At 33.6% G+C, this 24122-nt stretch overlaps 3 protein-coding genes across 3 annotated transcripts; 2 read left to right on the top strand and 1 right to left on the bottom strand.

Annotated features, from left to right (window-relative positions):
* Positions 1 to 255: 255 nt before the first annotated feature.
* On the top strand, positions 256 to 910 carry LOAG_16365 (hypothetical protein; the record flags this gene model as incomplete). The annotated part of the gene is made up of 2 exons (XM_020449018.1): positions 256 to 430; positions 745 to 910. The coding sequence occupies exons 1-2, from the start codon at positions 327 to 329 to the stop codon at positions 908 to 910; spliced, it is 270 nt and encodes an 89-aa protein (XP_020307567.1). The 5' UTR covers positions 256 to 326.
* Positions 911 to 3562: 2652 nt separating this feature from the next.
* Positions 3563 to 18588, bottom strand: LOAG_00257 (hypothetical protein; the record flags this gene model as incomplete). The annotated part of the gene is made up of 36 exons (XM_003135797.2): positions 3563 to 3862; positions 4098 to 4216; positions 4362 to 4536; positions 4746 to 4855; positions 4958 to 5189; positions 5436 to 5517; positions 5598 to 5689; positions 5923 to 6042; positions 6594 to 6719; positions 7250 to 7423; positions 7518 to 7613; positions 8053 to 8196; positions 8569 to 8736; positions 9106 to 9288; positions 9625 to 9765; positions 10029 to 10149; positions 10434 to 10546; positions 10675 to 10854; positions 11406 to 11528; positions 12166 to 12307; positions 12392 to 12667; positions 13073 to 13188; positions 13291 to 13381; positions 13448 to 13554; positions 13715 to 13754; positions 14109 to 14305; positions 14533 to 14638; positions 14897 to 14991; positions 15108 to 15176; positions 15310 to 15414; positions 16254 to 16358; positions 16739 to 16890; positions 17183 to 17349; positions 17598 to 17760; positions 17932 to 18146; positions 18493 to 18588. The coding sequence occupies 36 exons, from the start codon at positions 18586 to 18588 to the stop codon at positions 3759 to 3761; spliced, it is 4845 nt and encodes a 1614-aa protein (XP_003135845.1). The 3' UTR covers positions 3563 to 3758.
* A 4743-nt stretch (positions 18589 to 23331) lies between these two features.
* LOAG_00258 (hypothetical protein) lies at positions 23332 to 24104 on the top strand (the record flags this gene model as incomplete). The annotated part of the gene is made up of 3 exons (XM_003135798.1): positions 23332 to 23396; positions 23728 to 23804; positions 23887 to 24104. The coding sequence occupies 3 exons, from the start codon at positions 23332 to 23334 to the stop codon at positions 24102 to 24104; spliced, it is 360 nt and encodes a 119-aa protein (XP_003135846.1).
* Positions 24105 to 24122: the final 18 nt, after the last annotated feature.

Raw genomic sequence — 24122 nt, forward strand, 5'->3', positions numbered from 1 at the left:
TCATTTAAACTCTTTCTGAAGACGTCTAAATCAAGTATAATCAACTTAATAAAATGAAATGAAATTAAATTCAAGTGACATTTATTGATAAGTACCATTTGTTGCAGCACTTACCTATGTCTTAAATCATTGAAATTTGCCATTTAATTGGAAAAATTTTATCAAAATACTAATAGTTTTAACAAAATAAATATTAAAGCATTTCTTAGAGATATTCTATTCTTTGAATAAGTTGCAAGTTGTAGGACGAAGCGCCGTTTGAAGTGTTACCAGTTGAGAAGTGTTATTTGAATCGTGAGAAGTTAACGCCAGATATTTTGAACGACATGGATAGGGATAAACGAAATCTGTCCCGAATCCTCAGACAATACAACACACAGCTCCGAGCATATTGTAGCCCAGAGCATGAAGCACGGGATGAAGCTTTTAGGTTAGTATTTTAGAATCCTAAAATATTCATCTGTATTTTTGAATGGTTCGTTTGCAAATTTTGAAGCAACTTATCTACTCTAGATCATGAATAGTTAGAAAAGCGCAGGTAGATGTACATATTAAAAGCAGACATTTTCGCCAGACAAGCTGATGCTATTATTTCCTCAAACTTTTACTTTACTGCTTCGAAAGTGTTTAAATAAAGACTGTACAGTACCACTCCCTAACGGTCTTCCTGCTTTAAGTATATTCATCCAATTACTATCTTTGAATGCAAATGTTCCTTTATGCAATAGCATGAATTTTGCTTAGGAATTGTCCATTGTGGCGAGAAGAAAAAATGATACATTACTATAAATGGATGCGATTGTTATATTGTTCGGATTACAATCTTTGGCCTAATGCACCTAAAATCAAGCGTTCATTTGGTGCTAATTTGCCACTTTTCGAAAAGCTTTATGCATTTATGCCAAAGTGATATATCCTTATCTTATCTTATCGCAGGTACAAAATGTTTCTTCCAAAACAAAGCACTGCGTTTCACTTTTACCACCTCAGTTTTTATTTCTTCATTTTATTTTTTTCAAAAAAATTTTTTTTAATGCATTTTGAGATTACGTGATTTCATTTTTTGTAAGATAGAAGTATTTCATAGGTAAGATATCAAACATTTCTTCATCGACCAAAAAAAAACAACCACACATTGTACTGATACAACGTAACATTTTAATCACTGATAACTGATAACAGATAATTGGCATACTTCTTCAAGTCCTGTTTTGCTCAATGCACAACACCAAGCAATAGCGTCGCTTATTTTTTATTTTTCGGATAGTGCACAATAGGAACAATTTGTGTGTTCTCCAACGATAGCAAACACTATTTTTAACTTCTATTTCTGTTTGTTTTGTTTCACAAACTAAAATATATCGATTGTTTTTTTTTCACTTAAAAGTTAGACAGGCGACATTTCTCCAATCCTTTTTGATGATCAAATAGAACTTGGTTTACAAAAGGAGTCAGCCATATCGATTGATTCAGTACAAACGTCGTCTTAAATCATTCAATGCTGAGAATTTTAAATTGCTTTTTCCAATCCTTTTATCTTGTTTTTTTTCCTTTTTTTTAACTTGTAAAATTGTGTGATGATAATTCCTGTGCACTTTTCTCCAAATACTAAACCATTCAGCTATTTTTGCGGCAAGTACTGAGAGAGACTGATAAATGATGGGAAAATAATCAATTAGTTCATATTTGTTAAGGATAGCTTAACAATAGGTTAATTTTTTGGAATATTCTAGGAGAAATTGGCATATGAACTTTTTCCTGTTCCATTTTTGTTCGGTTAGCTACGATACTCTTGCCGTTACCGTCTGATGTTATTGAAAAATGGAAGAGCGGGAGATGAGAAAGAAAAAAAATTTTTGAATTGAAACAATTGTTCAAAAAACATGAAAAACAATCAATCCTATCTCTCTCCACTTCCGTTTCCGTGTCCATCCTCTCCTTCACATGTTTCCCAATCATTAAAGGATTCTGATTTTCTTTTGAAATTACTGATTGCTTCGACTGTTAAGAATTGTTCCGAAACTGAAATTTTCTTATCCAAATATGTTTTAAAATAATTACAATTATTCTGATACCGGATATAATATAATGAATTTAATAACATAATGATAAGACAAATGCGGCTTTGTGTTCCTAAAGCAAAAACTGAAAAGATAGTGCTTTTAATTTGCATATGTTAACTTTGTTCATCTTTTTTATCCAAAAAAAAAAAAAAAAAAAAAACCAATTAGGTACACTTTATTTTATCTTTCATTTGATTTAAAATTCATTTAATTTAGCAACTTTTTATTCTTAAATCATTTTTCTTTACCATTGATTATGCTCTAAGGAATACGTGAATTTTGAAATGAATATTTTTTAGAAATATTCGTCTAATAGTATGAGTTGAGAATAAACCTCAAAATACTCCGTTGACCAATAATTTTCATAATCATTACTTTTACGAAATGGAACTTTTTCACTATAAATTCTGCTTTTTTGAGGTGCGTAATTGGAACTAGTTTGTCTGTTTATTTCGTAAAGAAGAATAAGAGAGGCAAGAGAGAGGACAAAAAGAAGGACAAGAGAGAGAGAGAAAGAGAAAGAGAAAGGAAGATAGAAATCATCCGAACAATTTGATTGTTTCTATGACCAGAGATCATTGACCTGAAACTTTTCTTTCTTACTCCATTCATCCCGCACCTTAGGTTTCCCTCGGTATAACCTAACAGAGTTTTGTTCCACATGGCGACAATTACGCTCCTCATTTTTTAATTTTTGAAGAAAGCTATACTGAATATTTTAATGGTCTCGTTCTTATTCTGTCATGACTGTTTTGTAACAAATACGTAAAAACTATTCCTCTGATTTCATGCTACGAGACGGATTCCATCACTTTACGTAAACGCACTGTTATTAATGGCACAGATTCTTTACCACTCTTTCAAGATTCGACTGGTCGGTTTAAAGAATCCGTCTTACGTCAGAATTGAGGCTTTCATTTTGTAAAGGCTGTACATAATTTAATAATACATCACATTCTTCTGTTGAGACTCACGACTTTCTTCATGTTAGATTGTTTATTCAATAGATTAGTTGATGTTCTTTGGTACTGCCGCTACTACTTGTTTGACAGTGCTATTATCATTATGTTTTTAATGATATTCATCTTTGTTTCGTTTATATTTCAGTTATTTCAAAATTGTGGAAGCCAGATAATTTGCATATTTCATCACTGTCAAGTAATGAGTTTAGTTCGAGATATATTTTTTCACACGTGATCATCGCACGAATATTAAGAAAATTATGAAACATGAATAAGACAAAGGAAAAAAAGTTCAGAAAGACATCTCGATCTTTTCTATTAATATCTTGTAAGTTAATAGAATCATTGGGGTACCAGGCCAAAGTAAATATATAATGGATAATGCAGAAATATTAAATAATTTGAAAATTTTGGGGATGACTTGAAAAATCGTCCTTGGACTTTTCAGTTTGAAGTTTAATACTGCATGTAATAATCAGACAGATAGAAATATATTATTGATAGGACAATCTTTATTAAGAAGAATCTTTATTAACTGTAATCATTAAGGTTCATTCGGATCATGGCTTCATGCTGAATTTTAATTCTGATCACCACCAAATGATATTTTCGTCAGAAAACTTTGAAATTCCCCATGAGAAACCATCTAGATTTTAACCATGCACCGCAAAAAAAATAATTCCTTTGATAAGGAAACAGAAATTTCCTAGCCGTTCAGTAACACAGATCACGATTAGCACCTATCGATATTATCCGGACAAGCACAAGTTATATCTATCTTCCCCGGCAGACACAAGTGTTCGCAACCACCATTATTCACTGCACAAGCTGTTGCAACTGAAAAGCGATCCTGGATGGAAATTTAGACCGGAACAGAGAAATCACCACAAAAAAGAAAGATATGATATAGATGAAGAATATGTGGTACCAATCCCTACTGTTTATCTTACTAGTGCAAATCGTTGGTTAATTTATTTAATTAACTGCTACAAGACATTTGCATGAGTAATTTATTTGCAAAAAAAGATTCTATTTGCAAATTTCCTTTCCAAAAATGACAAAAAAAACGAACCTCCTTTGCATCGTAATGGTACAGAAACAAGACCATACAGTCGTCCAGAACCACCACCGATCGTTGCTGGAAATGACATATATCCATCGCCATTTACCGATACCGAATGGATTTTGTTACTAGAATGAAGTATATTTACTTAAACAATCAAGAATCTCTAAAGTGGAAAATGCAAGTTTTTATAAATCAATCGAAGCAAATCATATTTCTCCATTATTTAAAAAAAGAGAGAGAAAACTGAGTGAAAATAAAATCGAGACGCACTCGCTCCAATCGGTCCAGTAGAAGCGTTGTTCGTTGTGGACAGTTAATCCGAAAGGATACTGGAGTGGTGCATAAACAATCCGACGATTTTGCCCATTTAAGCCAATGCAAGATAACTGCTGTAAGCCAGCATCTACCCAACACAGCTGACGTCGTTCCAGAAGTACGGTAAGCCCTAAACTAGCCAGAGGATACAGTTTTTATGGAAAACTAGTATGACACCGATGACCCTAGTTTATACCGCCTAACAATATTAGAATCACTTATTACTAGCTGTAGATCAAGTGCACTGCTTGCGTATATGTAAAGAAGCGATTCGAGAAGTTCATAAGAATCTAATTGGTTGTATGCCGAATTTCCACATCACATCTACAAATTGAATACCGTTAGGAAGGTTGACTTCTGTGGATATGAATGCTGAATTCTCGGTACCATCCAAACGTACGCGTCCAATCACTGGATTTTCACGATGCCAATCCGAATAATACAAATACCTAAGGAGGTGTAATTTGATTTGAATTTCCGTGATTTAATTTCCACCGCTAGAGCACATAATAGTTGATTAACTGTTAATTAACTCTAGGCAATGTTATCACCTTTCAGTTAGATCGATCGCTAACGCGCGTGGATTCACTAATCCTTCATTGATAAGTGTTTTATAATATCTTCCATCAAGACTGGCCACGCCAATTTCATCTTTAACTGAATCCGCGTAATAAACATTACGTGAAGACCAGTCAATAGCGATACCTTCCGGACTTTTCAGCACTGTATCCATGAATTTTTGTTCATCCGTTCCATTTATCGATGCCGATAAGATTGAATGACCTTTAACAGTAATTGAAAACGAAGAAAGCATCGGACTGATTCAAACCGGCTTTTCTCGTTCTTCAAGCAGAAGCAGTGATAAGTTACTGCAGCACCGTAAATCTTTACTGTATTCACCCAACAAAACACTCAGTTTCAACCTATACTATCTACATCTGCCCCTGTATTCATAAATACATAAATGCAATATTCCTCAGTACTTACGATATAGTTGAAGTAAAATTTAAATTTTTATTTGGTATTTACCAGCAATGTCGCTCCAGACAATCCGTTCTTCTTGACAATCAAAATCAATACCAACGGCTATCTGATGTGGTACCACTATAAGCTAGAAGAATAGAACAATGAAGGCAGTTAATTAGATTGAATTATTTTTACAAAAATACATAATCTTCCCAAGAAGAATACCTGTTTTCCCGGTAGGTCAGGATTGACGCTTCTCTCGATTATTGTCATACCGCGACAAATAAATATTGCTTCGTCACGACTTTCGCTATCTGCTAAAATTGTAACTTTAATAGATGACATCCGTTCCGCAGATCAAACAGACAAAAAAAAAGGAAAAAAACAATGGAAGATACAAAATATTGATTTGCTGCTTTAATGAGGGGTATAAAAAAGTGATTTTTACTGCGCTATGCGTCATCATTCCGTTGTATCTTGAAGGACCATCAATATTTCACATCTTTCACTCTGCATAAAAGCCAAACTCCTATCACTGGACATTACATACGTGTGCAAGTTCGGCCATTCCCATGATATCCATAGTGGCAGTTGCAGATATAATGACCATACTCGTTTGGCACGCATTCTGCATGTTCATCACACAATGACCGATCATCCAAACAGTTGGCTGGAATATTATAGCCTGGGTTAAAAAGAATACTCCTTGGCATGACAGTAACATTTACTGCAATTGTGCTTTGCATTCACCTTCTATTTGACTTTGTGCCTCATTGCGCCACAAGTAACTTTCACTCTTATCCTCGTAGGTCCAGCCGATATTTGCTTAAAATATTTTAAACCTAGCCTATCCTCGATAAAACAAATAGTAAAAGAATAAATTCATTAAATTTATTCATATAATTATGGGACAAACATTATTAAAGGTGGAAAGTAATGCAATGTTTGCAAGTCATGCGGATAATTTATAATAAATACGTTTGCGCAGTGTCATACTAGCTTCATTGTCAACCACCTCTCGTGCTCGAAGACAACTGGATTTTTTCTTGGCACTAATACTACTAGCGGTACTCAATCGAATGGATATAGGAAAAATTTTTGTTACCTTATTTGCAGCTCACCAGTCCATTTGTCTACCTGTGCTAGCAAAAGGTAACATTACGGTGCAACAGCAAGTGCAAAAGTGCGAAATTAACGAAAGTGCAAGGGTTAATAACAAACTATATAATGTGCACAAATGTCCGTTGCCTATATATCCTTGCATGCAACGACATCTCCAGGAATCATCCGCTTCAATGTGTACACATCGTGCATGTGATGAGCATTCACCACAACGGTGTAATTTAGCTAAAATAACAACAACAATGAGTGAAATAAAATAATTTCAGAAGGTTTAAACTTTTTCCAAAACACTGAATGACACTGACCAAACATTTAGTAAACTATAAATATAGCTTTGGCTCAGAGTTAAGAATAGGCTTGAATTAACCCACAGTACTGGATGGATGGATTCTATCGATGATATATGATGGACTAAACTAGAAATAAGAAACCAGAAACAGGATATGGTCAGATTAAGACTATAAACTTTGCAATCTAAACAATAGCTCCCAAAAATTAAGCAAAATATTAACCGCTCCTCGGTAAATCTCAAAGCAAGGATAACTAATTAGTTCTTCTTCGCATAGCACCTAAGATCAAAGTTTCAGGGCAGCTGAATACTTCTAACTTTGGCTCTGATGTTGCGCTTTAATTAGCCTCGAGATGCTTGTTTTGTCCTGTGTTATACACCCTTTTCAGTTTATTTGACATTGATCTTGATCCTTCTTGATCAAAAAGGGTCAAGGTCAATGCAGATCAATGTATTAAAACACAACCTTCTTCACGGCAATCTTGATAGCCATCGCCAACGGTACCATGTTTGCAAACACACTTGTGTCGTCCCTCATTTCTGTTGTAAACACATTGCGCATTGCGATGACAAATTCCTGGTTGTTCATTGCATGCTGCAGGATGTTGCGCTACGCACTGTCGTCCATCATCAACAAAACCTTCAAATTTTTAAGATCGTCCTGGTCAGTGAAAACTCGAATTTCAAAACTAAAAATGTAATTTACATGAATTTGGAAAACAGACGAAACTAACCTTGCACACATTTGCAGATATACGCTCTCTCAGCTTCTGCAAAAACACAAGCAGCATTCTCTTGACATGCGTATTCATCGCCAGGTGTACACTTATCTATAACTTTTTTAAATTCTGTTGAAGGCAAGCTATAACTTAGCTTCAGCGACTAAAAGTAACCTCAAGAGATGATACAAGGAAGGATAACTCTCTCGATTAATTAATTAATTATTTGGACAATAGCTGAGTTGGTAAAAGGATGTGTAATTGCTGTGCTATGCTTGCAAATACTTGAGATCCACGAATTAATCCATAGATTAATCTTAATCTTACTAATTTAAAGTGGTTCTCAGTTAATAATCATTTTCTATGTTATAAGAACAAAGTAATGGAATAATTAGCAGTTAAGAAACTCCTGTAAACATTTATTTTTCGATATGAACTTATCAATTCCTTCGGTCCTCTTTTGAAAAGTCAGCATATGTACCCAATGGATACTGCTATGAGAAATGAATTAAAGATGAACACTATCCGTCAATTTTTAAATCAATCAAACCTGCAATGGTACATCGCGTGACACCATCACCCCGGTAGCCAGGCAGACATTCGCAAAAATAATCCAATGAGTTTTCACGAACTACACAATGTGCATTTTGATGACAGTCACTTGCTTCGCGACAAATTTTAGCATCTACTGGTTCTGTAAGAAAGTCCAATTTGTTGTTGAGAAATTTCCTGATAATTCTCATATAAAGATGATAATTGTTGATCCAGAATAGGTAATAGATGTGGCTCTTTGTTAGTGTTGCCCGATTACAATTATTTTTGTGCTGCTCTTTGGCACATCTATGGATAAGAAGTAATTTGCAGAAAAGGAAGTACGAAAAATAGAGAAAGAAAAATGCTTATCTAGATCATTCATTTCTGTTTCAACATTAACATGAAGGAATTTCCTGAATTTGATAAGATGAAAATACGACGACATAATTACAGAATTAGAATGACATGTTCATTCAAGAGGGCGCAGTTTGCAAAGCAATAAAAAGATGGAAGAAAGTGTAGAAGAAGCTACCGGGAAGCAAAGGTGGCAGAAGGCTATTTTGTCGTACAATCTCACACATGTATCCATCACCATCAAAACCATCCAAGCATCGGCAGTAATGACGACTGGTATATGCATCAAGTACACATACAGCATTCATATCACAGTTACCCAACTGATCACATCCTAGTACAGCATCTGCAAAATCCGCCTAATGTCAATGCCGCACAGGAAGCTTTTTAAGAAATATCAGCTGAAGCAGTTTAGCCCAAGATGAACTACATGTTCATGTCTTTAAGTTGACAAATTTGCCGATAGATCGTCGAAAATAAGAACAAATAAGTTTTTCAAACACTTTCTTTCAATTGATAATCTGATATATGGACTTGGTTCGAATCAAGTTATACGTTCGTCCAGACAACACGCTTCCCCAAAACATATATGTACTGGTGAAGCAAAGGTTGTAATTCGGAAAATAAATTCGTATACCTAACATTGCACTTTTTTTTCTTAATGGTCAATTTTGCATGCAACATTGGAAGAAGCATAGGAATTTAAGCAGCGTACATGCGGGAAGATTATCCAGCGAGGTCATAGTACACCGATGACCGTCTCCCGAGAATCCTGGACGACATCGACAACGATACACACTTTCACCACGATCATTTTTTTCAAAGATACAATCAGCATTGGTATTACAGTTATTAATCACATTGCAAGACACTTCTTCTAGGAATTCGTTGCTAGAATCTGCAAAAAAGAGAAAGAAGCAGGATAGCAAGAAAAAGTTTTGAAAAGGTAAACTGTTGATATCTTTTGGAAGATATCAACAATCATCAAGAGAAAAAGATTGGAAAGTATGATATTTAATTTAAAAAAAAAACATGAAAAAATAGACCCAGTAGTCTTTTCAATCAATGAAATAACCTGTTTCAAAACTATTACGTGATGTCTTGTGTTACTGAAAGCGAAAGGTCAATGATGGGTACACGAACGATGTCTAATTCAGCTTTGTGGTTTCAATCTGAACTCAGCCCTTCTTTATAATGGACTATAAAATTTTCCAGCAAAATTTCTATTTCTTACTGTTATCTCCTTTTGATTCCACACAATTCACTCCATCGCTAAAATACGGTGGCACGCAAACACACCGATAAGCGCCAAGTTCATTGTTGTACACGCAATTACCGTGTTCCCCACATTCATCATGTGAACGACAAACCTTGCCTTAATTAATTTAAAATTGAGTTAAAATTTGTTACACTTTCAATTGTTGCTAAATCACATGGCTACTGTATCAGTCTACTGTATCAGGTACTATAATATCAAGTACTTCACATAAAAAATTTCCATTTTGTACAATTCAACTCAAGCGGTCATAGAAAAGATAGAGATTGAAGTCCCGGAAAAAAAAATTTTAATTGAAATGATGCAAAAAATTTGGTTGTTATTAACAAATAATGTAATTAAAGAGTTAAAGAAATGCAAACCGATGCCATCACTAATATTACTGAGATCTCCTGTAAGAACGTCCGGTTTTCGTTCGGCACTAAAATGAGGGACACAACTGATTCCATTCCAATGATAACCATTCTGACACTTACACTGCTCCTAGAAGCGAAGCGATGAAAAGAATATAATTTAAATTAGATGTAAGAGATGCCCGTTCTTCGGGTCACTGGACACCGAAAAATAGTGAATCAGTTGATGATGATGGTTCTGAAGATTGCATGATGTCTGAGAAATATTCTTGTAGATTACTGTTATCAATATGTAAAGTTTGAAAAGTACCTTAGATGAGCTGGAAATTAGTAAGTACTCTGCTTTTGTTCTCCGGTTGAATTTCAGGTTAACTAGGAAATGGACAAAGATTAATGATAGTTATATAAACTCACATGTCCTGACAATGAGTCACAGTATGCATTTGCATCACATTTGTAATCTCCGCATATCTGCCCCATCTGTTTTTGACCAGAATCTTCAATTACTACCTCTTTGATTTCTGTCTCTAAAATGTTATCACGTCTTTTTGTCCCTTTTCTAGTATTTTCTCAAGTTAATATTATCATAATTGTAGTGCGTAAATAATATCATGAACCATCGTTCCAATAAGCAATTCCAATGCTTAAAACAAACCTGTAGGTGGTCCACAGTGATGCACACCGTCACCTGTATACCAGCCACGACATTTACAGTAGCCCGGTTCTCCATTCTGCCCGAAAACACATTCTCCCCATTGATGACAGTCTCGATGATCGAGGCAACCGCTTCCAGTCGCTGGCTGCTTCTCATCAGGTTCATCACCAACTCCGACTTCTGGAAATTTTTCGGAATATAGGAAATAACAAAAATTTAAGCGTAAAAGTTGCATAAGATGTTGAAGTGGAGAAATCACGAAAAAGAAGACCAAAGATTAAACAAGCATTAATTTGTTAGTTGGCTATTGAAATTAATTGAAGCATTTTACATTCTATGTCGGGAAAGAACTGGATATGTGTCATTTACCAAACTTCAATTATTCAATTAGATCAGACAAAAAAGAACATGAAATGCTCATGTTCTGTCTTAAGAGTAACAAGAAAGTTTTTGGTACCGAAAAAAATTTAAAGTTATAGGAGTTTAATGAAGTAATTTACTTTTATTTCTCATCATTGGATGAATGGAATTAGTATATATGATCATATCATATAGTGATGGACTATGAAACATTAAACAAACAAATATTGCCCCTCCACAAAATCTAATTAAAGAAAATGTGAAATGCAAGGCCTACCTATCGATCAATGTTTGGTATGTACTAAAATAGCTATTAGCATAACTAGAACTGGAACCATTATAGGTACAAAAGAAGAAAGCTCAAATGTTACTTTTACAAAGACGTCCATCTCCTTTATATCCATCTGCACATCGACACTCAAATGTACCTTCCAGATTGATGCAGATGGCATTACGATCACATTTATGTTCTCCTCGTTTACATTCGTCCATATCTACAGTATAGTATACATCATCATTAAACTATTCCAGCATACCTATTTTTTTGCTTACAGCAATAGTTGCCAATCTTTATTTGGCTAATGACCATTTTGGTCCTTTTATTCGTAACTGAGACACCACAGGGTTTAAAAGTAATAAATTCTATTAACTCGAAAATAAACTTTTACCAAAACTTCTGACGTATTAGTTAAGGTTAGAACATTATAATATAAAAAGTAACATTATTACAATATAAAAAGAATGAACATAATTTTTAATAGCCTCGCAGTCACTGACTGGGAACTACTATTTTACAAGACAGATTGTTTTAAAGTGAAATAAGTGACTTTAAATTCAAAATTGCCAGAAGCTTAAGAAGTTTTAAGAAGACATATTTAAAAAAATTTTTAGCAAGTCCCTTTCACAGTTTTGAAAAGTTAGAACCTTCAGAAGTTAGAAACCTTTAGAAACTTTAGAAGTTCCTCGAATAGTTAGAGCCATTAGAAGCCTTTACCATATCTCCGGTCATTGAAGTCAGAAATTTACATAACGAATAAACAACTGTGTATGAATCCAGTAAAATATCAAATATAAAAAAATAAAACAAATAAATAAATAAATAAAGTGGTTTGATTTTAAACTGAAACTGACCAATACATTTCCAGCCGAGCTCTGTGTCGTTATCATACTCCGCTTGATATCCCTTTACGCATTCACAACGGTACGAACGTTCCACTGGGGTACAAATCATATTCGGCAATTTACATAAATGTCGACCACTTTCACAAGCATTCTCAAATTCCATTCAATATTTAAAATTATTACCTGAGATATAATATATTGCGAATAAAAAATGTGACGAATAAATATAAATTACTTGTAAACAATTGGTGCATGGTGGTCTTTGATTCTCCACATTTTCCTTCTGCAGCTGGTATTCTTGGTTACGGTAGTGCTGTTGCTGCTGCTGTTGTTTTGACTGTTGATTATTGTCAAGTAATTGATGATCATCACCACCAGATGATGCTACCATGATGTTAGTATCTCGATTTGTTGCCATATTTGCAGATGCATAACGTACGATCTGCTCTTCAACGTCGTAAACAACATGAATCCGACTGACGTGAATTACTACTACTGGGTCTTCCGCAAACTGCAAAGGAAAAGGAAAGATCTGAATTATCCAAGCTGAATCCGATATATAGCTTTAATATTGTAAAGTGGAATGCTACTAAAATTAGTAAGATACAATAACTGTTTCGGTAATGAAAGGACGTCGGTTGAATAGTAACTTTATCATCAACTATGATCTAAGAATATGCAAACTAATTTCTTCTTATCAGTTCTCTTCAGTGATCAAAGTACTATGAATGAAATACTTAAGAACAAATTTATCAATAACAGACAGATACGTTATTATAGTAATTATGATGAGGATAGTAAGGCAGTAAGTATAATCAGAATCATAATTTGATATTGAAGTATTAATTGTAGTTCATTTGCTTTCCGATTTCCAGTTTTAGTCCACACAGAATTGCCTTGAAAAATCTGAAATTACCTCTCTAAATGGACATTCTTTGTAATGTATTTGCTGGTCAGTCGATAGTTTCATTTGTGTCTCTACTCCATCTTCCTTAACCGTTACCATTTGCGATGAGTGTGATCGTAAAAATCCTGCAAGCTTATTTGACTCAGTGATATTTTTAGATTTCAGAATCTCGAATCCCAATAATTTTCTCAAATGGAAAATTATGTTAAGCAAATTGATTTTATTACCAGGTCCTTCTCGTCTGTATTCCTCATCATGATCTGAATAAATTACTTCTGCATCTTCCACCAATGCTGGCAACGTCCCTGATATGAACATCTAAATTACAAATATATGTTCTAGTTTTTCTAAAACACTGTTGATTTCTGTATCGGTGACACTTACGTATGCTTTGAAGTAATGATAAATGTCACGGCCAGAAAACTGCTGCTTGATCGTTACTGTATATCGATCTCCAATATGGACATTCACTGTACGATTGAAAAGTCCTCCTGTAGAAATTTAGCAGTCAATTTGACCAAATGATTTATCATTTTTATAATAATTAATTATTTTTTTGCTGAATTTAACCACTCGGTCAGATTTAATGAACATTGCAGGTTGAAATTAAAGCAAAAAGAAAGAATGAAATGCTAATAAAGGAAAACAAACCTGTAAGCATAAATCCGTTGTAAGATGTCGGTGACATCACCTGAAAATTTATACATATGACTACTATTTTAACTAATGTATTGTATATCAGACAGATAGATTAGCAGAATGTTTTCATTTCACTCTTTGCTTTATCTTCGTTATACTATGGATTCTTCACTAAATGATGTCAGAGCATATTACAAAGTTACTGGAAATTAAGTTGGAGTTAACTTTTTTCTGAAACTTCAACTGCAGAAATCTTAAAGCATACCGTCATCTTGTAATGGTCTCTATACAATATCTGCAATTTTGCGTGTCTTTCAAATTCAAATTTTATTTCAATCTCTTTTAGTCTCTTATTCCTTCTAAATCTCAGAAGATAGTTTGAACTTCCAACTATTTCTAAATAAACCTTGGCAAACAACCATCCCATAGCACTACCAATTGCATTCAGCAACAGTAATGATCTTCCAAGCTCTGGGGGTATTTGCGAGAGTGCTGTATAACTTCGACCTTCTTCCACCATCACATACGTGTGTAGCTCAGTTCGGTCCATTTCCTTACCATTTATCACACCTTCAAAGCCACCGTTGATTCGCTGTGGTTCCCCTAAAAAGTCTAGTTTATTGTTAAACCTTATTAATCAGCGATATTTTAAACATAGATTGTTGTTGATCTCTTCTAATCTGTTTGTACAAGTAACTGTTAACTCAAACTCATAATATGGCGTATATTGTTCAAGTATATTTATTCCTCGTTCAAATTTCGGACTGGTTTCTATCCTATTCCTGAAAATGATTCAGGAACTGTAATCAAGAAATAATATAAAACCTTACCATCTTTCAAACATTCTTCGCCGTTACCGTAATATCCCGACAAGCATTCACAACAGTAACCTGGATTGTAGTCATTGCACTTAGCGTGCAAACTACATGGTTGTACCTAAATTAATTTTTTTTAAATTTTTTGTTTTTTTATTAAAATTATTTACATTCTCCTCGCTTATTGTCGTACTATTGTTAGAATTAATTGATAAAATAAGCAATGATATCACTACTTATCTTAATCATTTTATTATCCCATCCAATCGCTATCATATAACCAATAATAAGTTGTATGCCCATTATCAGACTCAAATTTTATCAATGGCAGTGTCATATTGAAATTTTTAAAAATTTTAAGCAATACTATAAGACAAACTTTTTCACTCGCTGCAACACAGCTCAATGCAATGCCTTCAACGTCGTGAATTGACCTCAAATTTTCCGGATCCGTTGGAACAATTAATTTTGATTCTGAAAAAGCTGTATGCCCTATCCAACGAGCCTTATAAATAGGTCTGACGTAGGATCTGATGTGTGTTACAATAAATGCAACAGAAAAGTTTTTCAGCTTTATTAGTAGAGATTACCTCCTTCATCTTCGTCATCTGACTTTGGCTGTTTATCCCTTATATTTTGTTCTTGTATTGTTTCTCTCGCTGAATAAACAGTTCTTTAAATTTAATTTCAAACTCAAACTTCGATTTCGAATCAAAGTCAGCGTTTCGATTGTGATCAAGTTTTCTTTATTTCAATAACTGAAGATATAAAGTTTGGCAATTTAGAACTTACGCATAGATCCCTCCGGTGTTACATTAATTTCCTGATGTTGGCTTGGCAGTATAATTTTGCCTACTTCATCATCTTCCTTCTTCAATTTGTTAAGCTCTGGTGGTTCTGAAATCTGGCGCTTATTTTCTGGGACGCAAATTTTTTTTATGGGACGCAATCACTTCTTAGCTTATTATTAATTGGTGCAAAACTGGAAAGTATGCAATGTACAAGGCTTATTCTTAATCATTTGAGCTTAGACTTAGGCTTACATTTATTCATTTGTCGCCTAACAGATATATTTCTATGTTAAATTCTTACATTGAATCTCAAATCTTAATAAGAATAGTGTTGGACCTTTGCAAATATTCCAAAACTCTAGCTGCTAACTTTTAAAATCCGTTTCATTAACAGTAAAATACTGTAGAAAACAAAGGTTATAAGAATTGAAGAAATGGATAGAAAGGAAAGTTGAAAGGTCAAGAAATAATGTAATGTAAATAGAATGTTAAATTGCTAAACAGCTAAACAATAAGGACTGGAGATTAAAGACATCTGAAGTTAGCAAAAGGCGGGATTTGTGATTAAGCATATGACAAAGGAAACAAAGCACAGAGGATACATGGAAGTCATACTAAATATGTTCTTCCGGAAACTCTATTGCCATCAAACTAAAGGTCAGAAGACACACTGACCCATAATTTAAATTGTTATCGTTACTCTATTATTCTGTTTTTGATTCGTGTTTCAAATGTATGGGAATCAATGAGGTATCCAAGATATTTCTTCATTTCCGTTTTCTTTCTTTCTTATTCTCAAGTGATCGAGGAAATTGGTCGATGTAAAGGTACCACGAAGTTATTCCATCTATAACATTCTCCTATTTCCAACTTATTATAATGCAATTTATAGACTACATAACTCGTTCTTTGGACACTATCCTAAGAAAGGGGGTAAAAACAGACGTGCACAAACACAAAGCGAGCATCCGTGATCGTCGGTCAGTACGTGACATTCCACTGGACATTGATCACGATACGGATCTGTTGGACAATGTTCTGATAGTAAGTCTAGAAATTAAATTTTAAAAAACACGCCGAGATTTAGCTCCATTAACATTCATGGCTTTTTTTCTACTTAAAATATACGATGCAAAAGATATTGACTCTTCTATCCATTAGTTTCAAATTGGATTTGGTGCTCATGTTTAGCAGCATTTCTCGAGACACATCTCAATTGATACCAAAATGTTATCAGTCTCCTCAATTGATTGAGTGCTAAATTTTATCACATTTTGAGTGTGACAAAATTTTTTATGTTTCATTGGAACTGGAAATAATTCAGTTTAAGGAAAAGGAGGGACGAACACGTGAATAGATGTAACTTATTTCGCTATAAATCGATAGATAGTCGGTAAAAGAAATTCGGTGAAAAAGTGAAATCTACTAACCGTGCTGTCGTTTATGTTCATTGTCAGAGTCATACTCCTGCTCATAATCACTGTAACTATAATCATCCTCAACAAGTGTTCCTCGTGGATCTTCAGGTGTAGCACCTGATATTCGGAAAATGTATGTACCTTCGTTTTGGTTATTTGATAAACTGAAATTAAACTGGAGTTAACAATTTATCAGGAATTTATAATTTGAAAAATAAGTGAAAAATAAAGTTGTCAGTTCAAGTATTCGTGACAATATGCTACCACTTATTATATTTAGTAATTTAATTAACGATTTCGAGAGTTCAGCAAATTCATTGAGTTAAAAAGGAGAAAACTGTCAAAATATTTCATTTGGAACACGGAAGTTTTTACTCGTACATCAGCAATAGTTCAGAAACAATTTCAATTACTTTTGTCCCAGTAGTTTCAAGGTTGGAATGAATCAAAACATACTTCACAAGTTCCTTGATATTAGGCGTTCCACTATTGACCATCGTTTCACGTCGACCATCAGAGAAGTACAGACCAGCTTGCGCATGCTGACCATTCTTTCCAGTCCATGTTATTTGATTATAAATGAGAAATACGTAGGAACTCATTCCATCTGTTACTAAAACCATCTGAAATACACGACAAACAGATGATGGAATAACATTGCTGTAAAGATTATCCCTATCAACGGTGCTATCATTTAGTTAAATCTCTTTTTTATTTGCTCAAATGCTTAGCACTTTAATTTTAGTGAGTAATCAAATTTAAATCAGTTTTAACAGCGTTTGGAAGGATGATAATATTGCTTTCATCTCCAAAATCTTTGATTTCAAAATTAAACGGAGATTTTTTTCAATATTTGTATCGAAGTAATTACCTGAAATTGATTTGAGCCTTGTTCGGAATCTGCTCCCATTATATCGCTCCATGTTATCACCACAGCATGCAAAGCTGAGAAATCAGATGATTCCCGATTCGGAAAGTTTTTCCGAATTTTATACGTCAAATCGTTTAACAAGTCCGTATCACTTGAAGTTGCTCTGATATGGGAAAAAAAGTTACTTGACTGGACAAAAATCAAAAAAGCCAGATTTGCTTTCGGAAGAAGTCAAGCCATTTGATTTTTCTAATTGAATAAGTAATATCAAATTTCTGGTCCTGAATCAGCGGATCTTCTCTCCAAAAATCTCGATGTTACTAAAAATGCTCACCGATAAAAAATTTTTCCAGCACTTATTGGAGCAAAAAATATTGCAATTGCATCGATTTTTCCTTGATCCAAATCCGTTATTTCCGTAATATCGGCAGCTTTACCAAATGTTACAATACCTTTCGAAGAGATGAATAATTCACTTTGACTCTCTTCAAAATATATTATTGGTACGTCCAATGTTACAGCGTACGAATCATTTGAAAATGATAGCACCTGAAACGTTAAGAAGTACAAGGGTCAATGATAATCAAAGATAGTGACACACTAAAGTGACCACAATAAATAAATGTAAGGATGATATTATTGGTTGACAACTTCTTAGCACTGATATAAATAATGAATTAATTAACGTGGTTGTTAATTATTATTGCTAAAAGAACAGAGGGAATTATCAGTAATAATCGCTTGGTAATGCAGTAATCGATGTTACGCCCTGTACGAATTTGCCTCAAATTTTCCGATATAGCTACTTGAAGTGCCATCATGATGGTACACTCTCTTGGTGACACTAATACTCATAGGTTCGTTGCAACAGCTTATTACGTTGAACTTTACATACCTGATCGCCTTGTTCAACACCGAATCCAAAGAGCCTTGCTCCGAAGGAATGTGTTGTTAATGAGGTAGTACAATACAGAAGGAGCAAAAACAGCATCGCTTTTCGAAATAATCACAAGAATTTCATTTAACACATAGCCTTAAATTAAAATTCCTGCAAAGCATATTCCGTTTTTAAAATTTATGCATTTCTAATAATTTTCGAACCGTCGGTTTAGTATCAAATAAATGTTTCTGCAATTTGTCATTTATTTCTTCCATCCCTTTTTGTAACATTCAATCCGATTAAAGATAAATAATGTGTCAAATTAAAAAGGTGGATTTGATGGGAGTAATTATGCCAAATTTCTGGAAGGTTAATTAATATGAAAGGATTTGTTTGATGATTCATTCAAAGAAATAAACGGTGAATTCCCAACAGTTGGAAGGTATACAATGTTTATATTTTCTGATTGATTTTTGAATTTGTAAATGTAAGACTGTTTAAAGTACGGAAAAATTTGGAGGTCTGCAAACTAAAGAATACATCAGATTTAAATTAATAAGATATGAAATGGATGGCATCATATTGCTGAAGTCAAATTTGCCAGGAAGGTGATAAAAGAGGAAAGTTTTTGGAATGAACTGGTGAAGCGTAAACGAACTAGGCAAGTAAACATAGAAAGAAGAATTGGGCACGGATATCCTCTCATAATAGAGCTATTTTTGTCAAATGTGAATGGTCTTTTTATCCATTCTAATGCACATTTGACCAAAAGTAATGAAATAAATTATGCAATAGCCAAAAGTAAATAAATTATGCAATGCAATAGCCCCATGCTATTCGATTTCAACGAAAATCAAAATTAATTCTTCAAAAATTTTCACTTATTTGGCTTAATAAATAATCAAAAATTTAGTAAAGAGAGTATATCTTTAGAGATGAATAGAGAAGCAATTTTGAACATCAAAATGATAAAACTTTGGGAACGTTTATAGAAAGATGATAAGAAATTTGAGAGGAGACCTTAGTGCCAATCAGTTCTCATTTAGTCATTACTCTGAGATCAAAAAAGACTTTAAATTTATTAAACAAACATGATTCTTTTCTAAAATATCTTCCCTTCTCCTTCTGTTATCATGCCTCAATATTCGGGCTTAATGCAGAGAAGACCGCAGGAAAAGGGAAAACGTATTTTCTAACACCATCCATCTCTAAGTTCAATCGGAATCGAAATTAAAGTAATTAAAGATTTAAAGGTAATTAAAGATCTAAAGGCAATGTAATTAAAGATTTAAAGGTAATTTTCGTCACTAGGGATACAAATCATTTTATGGAGTTTTTAGAGTACTCTCTAAATGGAATTTTTAGAGTTTTTAGAGTGCCTAGTTTTTAGAGTGATTTCACTCTATTCCAGATACTACCAGGAAGTTCCACCCACTAGTGCAAGAGAAAAATGCTCTTTATCATCATCCAATGCAAATATTGTTACTTATTGCTAGCTAAAATTTAAATGCCACCAGTGTGCCACCGGAGGGGAGAATAAAGTTAGAGAACAGATACACTATAATATACTTTTCACTTAAAGATGTTGCCATGTAAAATTAGTCAAATAATTATTGTTAAACGTGAACTGATCCATCTTTTATGTCACTTTTGCAAAAATAAGGAAGGAACAATAGCAGAGACATAAGTGAAAAGGGACGTATGTAGGTTTTGAATTGTTTAGGTAGGAATTGCCGCTGGGATAGGTGTTAAGGAACTTCTTTTATAAGTTTAAAATGATATAAAATACTTTGAAATCTAAAACGGAGTACCACCATGGAACCATCTTCCTATTTATTGTGTGGCTTTTTTAAAATTATGAAGTTATTCAGTAATTTAATGTTCAAGCATACCATAAAATGGAGGATTGTAGAAAAATTTCGTGAGCAAACAGTTGTTGAAGTTGCTTACTGCTACCTTTTGACAATTAAAGAGTAAACAAAAAGTCGTCCTCAAAAGTATGAAGTTTCAAAAGGGTTGCAAAAAATGTCACTATAGGAATGTTCAAAGGTCATGTTGCTGAAGTTAACACAATTTTTTCGACATTATCGACCATAAATTGATAAGATTTCTTCAGAAAATTGTAAGTAATTACAAATTTTTTCCCGCCCAAATGAAATTTTTGGAATGCAATTTAAATTTAAATATCTATGATAGATCCATAAAACTTTGGCATATGACGACTCAAGAATTCTTTCTCGATCAGTCACGGTCAACTGGTCAGATATGAATGTCCTCTAATCAGATTAACAATTATTTCCAAAATGCTAAATCAAATATGCGGAAGAATATCGTCAACGAAGTAATTCGATAAAAAAAGGGATGTGAATGATTTTTGATCATTAAACAAATATGATTGATTTATTCAAACTGTTATAAGAAAAGAGGAAATGAAAGATGGAATAAAATGGACAAATGCTGATTGAGAACAATATTTGTCTTCTAGAAATATGATCCGCGAAATCTGTAAATCTAATGTTTCATACAGCAAGGGCACAATTTGCCGTATCCCAACTGTACAATAAAATCCTCGCATATTAAGTAACTATTTACAATTCTTACAATTTCGAAGTTTCGTATTGTCTATAAAATATAAATAAATTAACTTAAAAATAAATTAAAAATAAATTAAAAATAAATTAAAAAAATAAATTAACTCAATTTGAACACATAAGTAATGCAAAAAAAAGCAACCAACGAAGGCAGTAAGTTGTGTTCTCATCAAAGTGCTTTTTATCGTTCATTTGATAATTATATCAAAAAATCAATGTTCGCTGATAATGACGGCATAATATGATATTATTTTCAATATTGTCCCATGGTCTGCATACCTTCCTTTAATGAAAATTTTTCCCGCTAACATTTTCTGTATCAAAACCTTTTCGATTCAAATTTTCGAGAGTAAAAAGAAAAAAAATTGTTTAAAAGGAAAGAAACAAACAAAAAGCATGAAGGAATTTGGATGAATACAGTCAATGAACGACAGATGATATTCTTTGTTGAAATAGATTTCACTTTCCAAGTGAAATCAAGAAAATTAAACTTTGAAGTGAGGAATTGTAAGATTAAACAGATGACATGTTTCTGAAATGGAATTCAAAATATAATTTCAGACTTGAAAAGAAGCTGTTTTGTGATTGCAGAAAACAAAAGGATGAATAAATAGACAGCGGAGATGCTTTCATATATCAGCTGAACTATATAAGCTTAATGTCAAGGTTCTTACTTCGTGGGTCTCCAAAATGATTGCTGCAACAGCAGCAGCAGTAGTAATAGTAGCAACAGCAGGGAAATATCATAATAAGGAATTTCATTCCAGAAATCTCAAATATTCAACTTCCCATCCTAACAGGCAATAGCAAGCTATAAGATTCTCGGTTTCCTCCAATTTTGCCGGAAAACGAAAAGGGAAACATTCCAAAACATTTATTCGAGTAACCAATTTGTTTTCGCAATTTTTGTTTCTAATTAGTACTTATTTAGTAAATCCTTATTTACTCAGATTATTATGAAAAAGTGATGCAAGAAAGGAGAGGAAGATGGTCAATAATTTACCTCCAGTAAAAGTTTCCTATTTATCTTTCAGTACTCAAAGGTACATTACATCATCAATTAACTAAAAGCATAGTTTCCTCTCAATTTCTGCGCTTCCAAATTTCCAATGACGACTCACCTAATTAGATTAACTACGAAATTATTCAGATCAGATATGTGATCTATTTTTTCTAATGAGGAAAAAAAGAAAGATCGGAAGTATCACTCACGGCGACAATATACACGCTTCCAGTGGTCATTCCCCTTTTGCACTTACCTAAATATCTTTCACAAAATTTGGACAATCTCATCACTACTAGAAAATTACAGTAAAAAATAAAAATGTCGCTGACAGGAAGGAAGAATATTGCACTTCTTCTGTCACCAGTATTATAAATGGCAATAGCCTGGAATCCATTATATATAATACATAACAGATATGTTGCGCACAATGACCTTCTGCTTGTCGTAATGAATCATCTTTTTCCGCATTTCTATGATCGGTACTATGCAGAAGGATTGACTACATCTCATCAATCATTGATAACATTGAAACTCTCTTAATTTAGCGTAATATATTAACTATGCATAGAAATAAAGAAAGAAATAAAGAAATTGAGTTGTACAATTTGCAACTTTAAATTCAGCTTTCTGGAACATCTCTTCCTAATAATTACTGATTACAAAATTGTCATCGACGATGTCACGATTGGAGCAATAAAAAAAATCTTTTTCTCTTTCTTAAAATCAAATTTCTCCGTCTTTCGAGTCATAAAATCATTGTTAGCTTAATGAAAGAAGCCATTATACCGATAAAAATTCTGAGTGCAACGATCATCAATACTAAAATGTCAATGTTATCATTTGCGCTATTCCATCCCATCCCTTCCTTTCCGTTTCCATTTGCTTTATTTACGCCACACCTCCATCTATGCATTTCAGTACCTTTTTAACCTACGCCAATTTTCCTGCAAATCTGATGCGTTTGACGCTGACCTCACTGATGACCCGCTTAATGCTGAATATGTTTGCATCAGACAAATGACTAATGTTTGATCATAGACAAATTCACTTATACCTACTTGAAAGGACCAAATTCATATTTAAAGGAGTCTTCATGAATGACGTATCCAGCTGATAAACTACTGCGTAACATATACTCGCAATTACGTCATGTCTTTTATGAAGGAAGAAATCGGAACGTCGTGCGAAACAAATATCATTGGCGCCTGAATAAAAAATGGACAAATATAAATGAAAGACAAACAGATTTGCAGAAAAATGATGCTTAAAGATATGGAAATGATGGAACAGAAGCAGAAGACTCTATCTCAAAGGAATAGTTGGTTATCTTTGGATAGCGAAGAGAACTGGGAAATGAGAAATACAGATACTATCAAATAACTGAAGATGAGCTATCAGTAACACTGGTAGTTATCCGGTAATATTCCAGGAATAGAAAGATACAGTAGTGTAGTAACTAATTTAGAAATAGAATCTGTATACAGATAGAGTATGGCTGCTTAAAAGTGATAGTGTGCAAAAGGGATACATCATCTGTTGCTGTTGATAGTGATAATGCAGGTAGTGAGCAATAATGAATGATTATAATAAAAGCGATGAGTCATCTTGATAACGGCACCTATAGGTTGTAATCTACAATTTTCAGTGGTAAAGCCCGGAACATCCTGCTGATCCAATTTCATTTCGTACCAGCGTAGTTGACGAGATGAGTAAAATGGATGGATTGCGAGGTATGATGTATGTGTGTCTGAAACCGCTTGTCCGTTAATTTTACACTACCGCCATAATTTCTGCTATTTGGCTACGGTTCAGAGGTCAATTGCCTCATTGTATTGATGAATAACCCCTTCATGCATTCACTCTTACCCGTCTTCAATCGTCTCATTACATTACTTGTGCTTCTATTTCTATTACTTTTATTACTACCATCGCTTATCATTGCCGCTACTATTACTACTACTGCTACTACTACCGCTGCTGCTGCTATTATTGCAACTACCTCAACAATTGGAACGAAGACAACTCTATGAAATTCAACTTACCTCTAC

The sequence above is a fragment of the Loa loa genome (genome assembly GCF_000183805.2).
Source record: "Loa loa unplaced genomic scaffold supercont3.1, whole genome shotgun sequence".
Classification (NCBI taxonomy): domain Eukaryota; kingdom Metazoa; phylum Nematoda; class Chromadorea; order Rhabditida; family Onchocercidae; genus Loa; species Loa loa.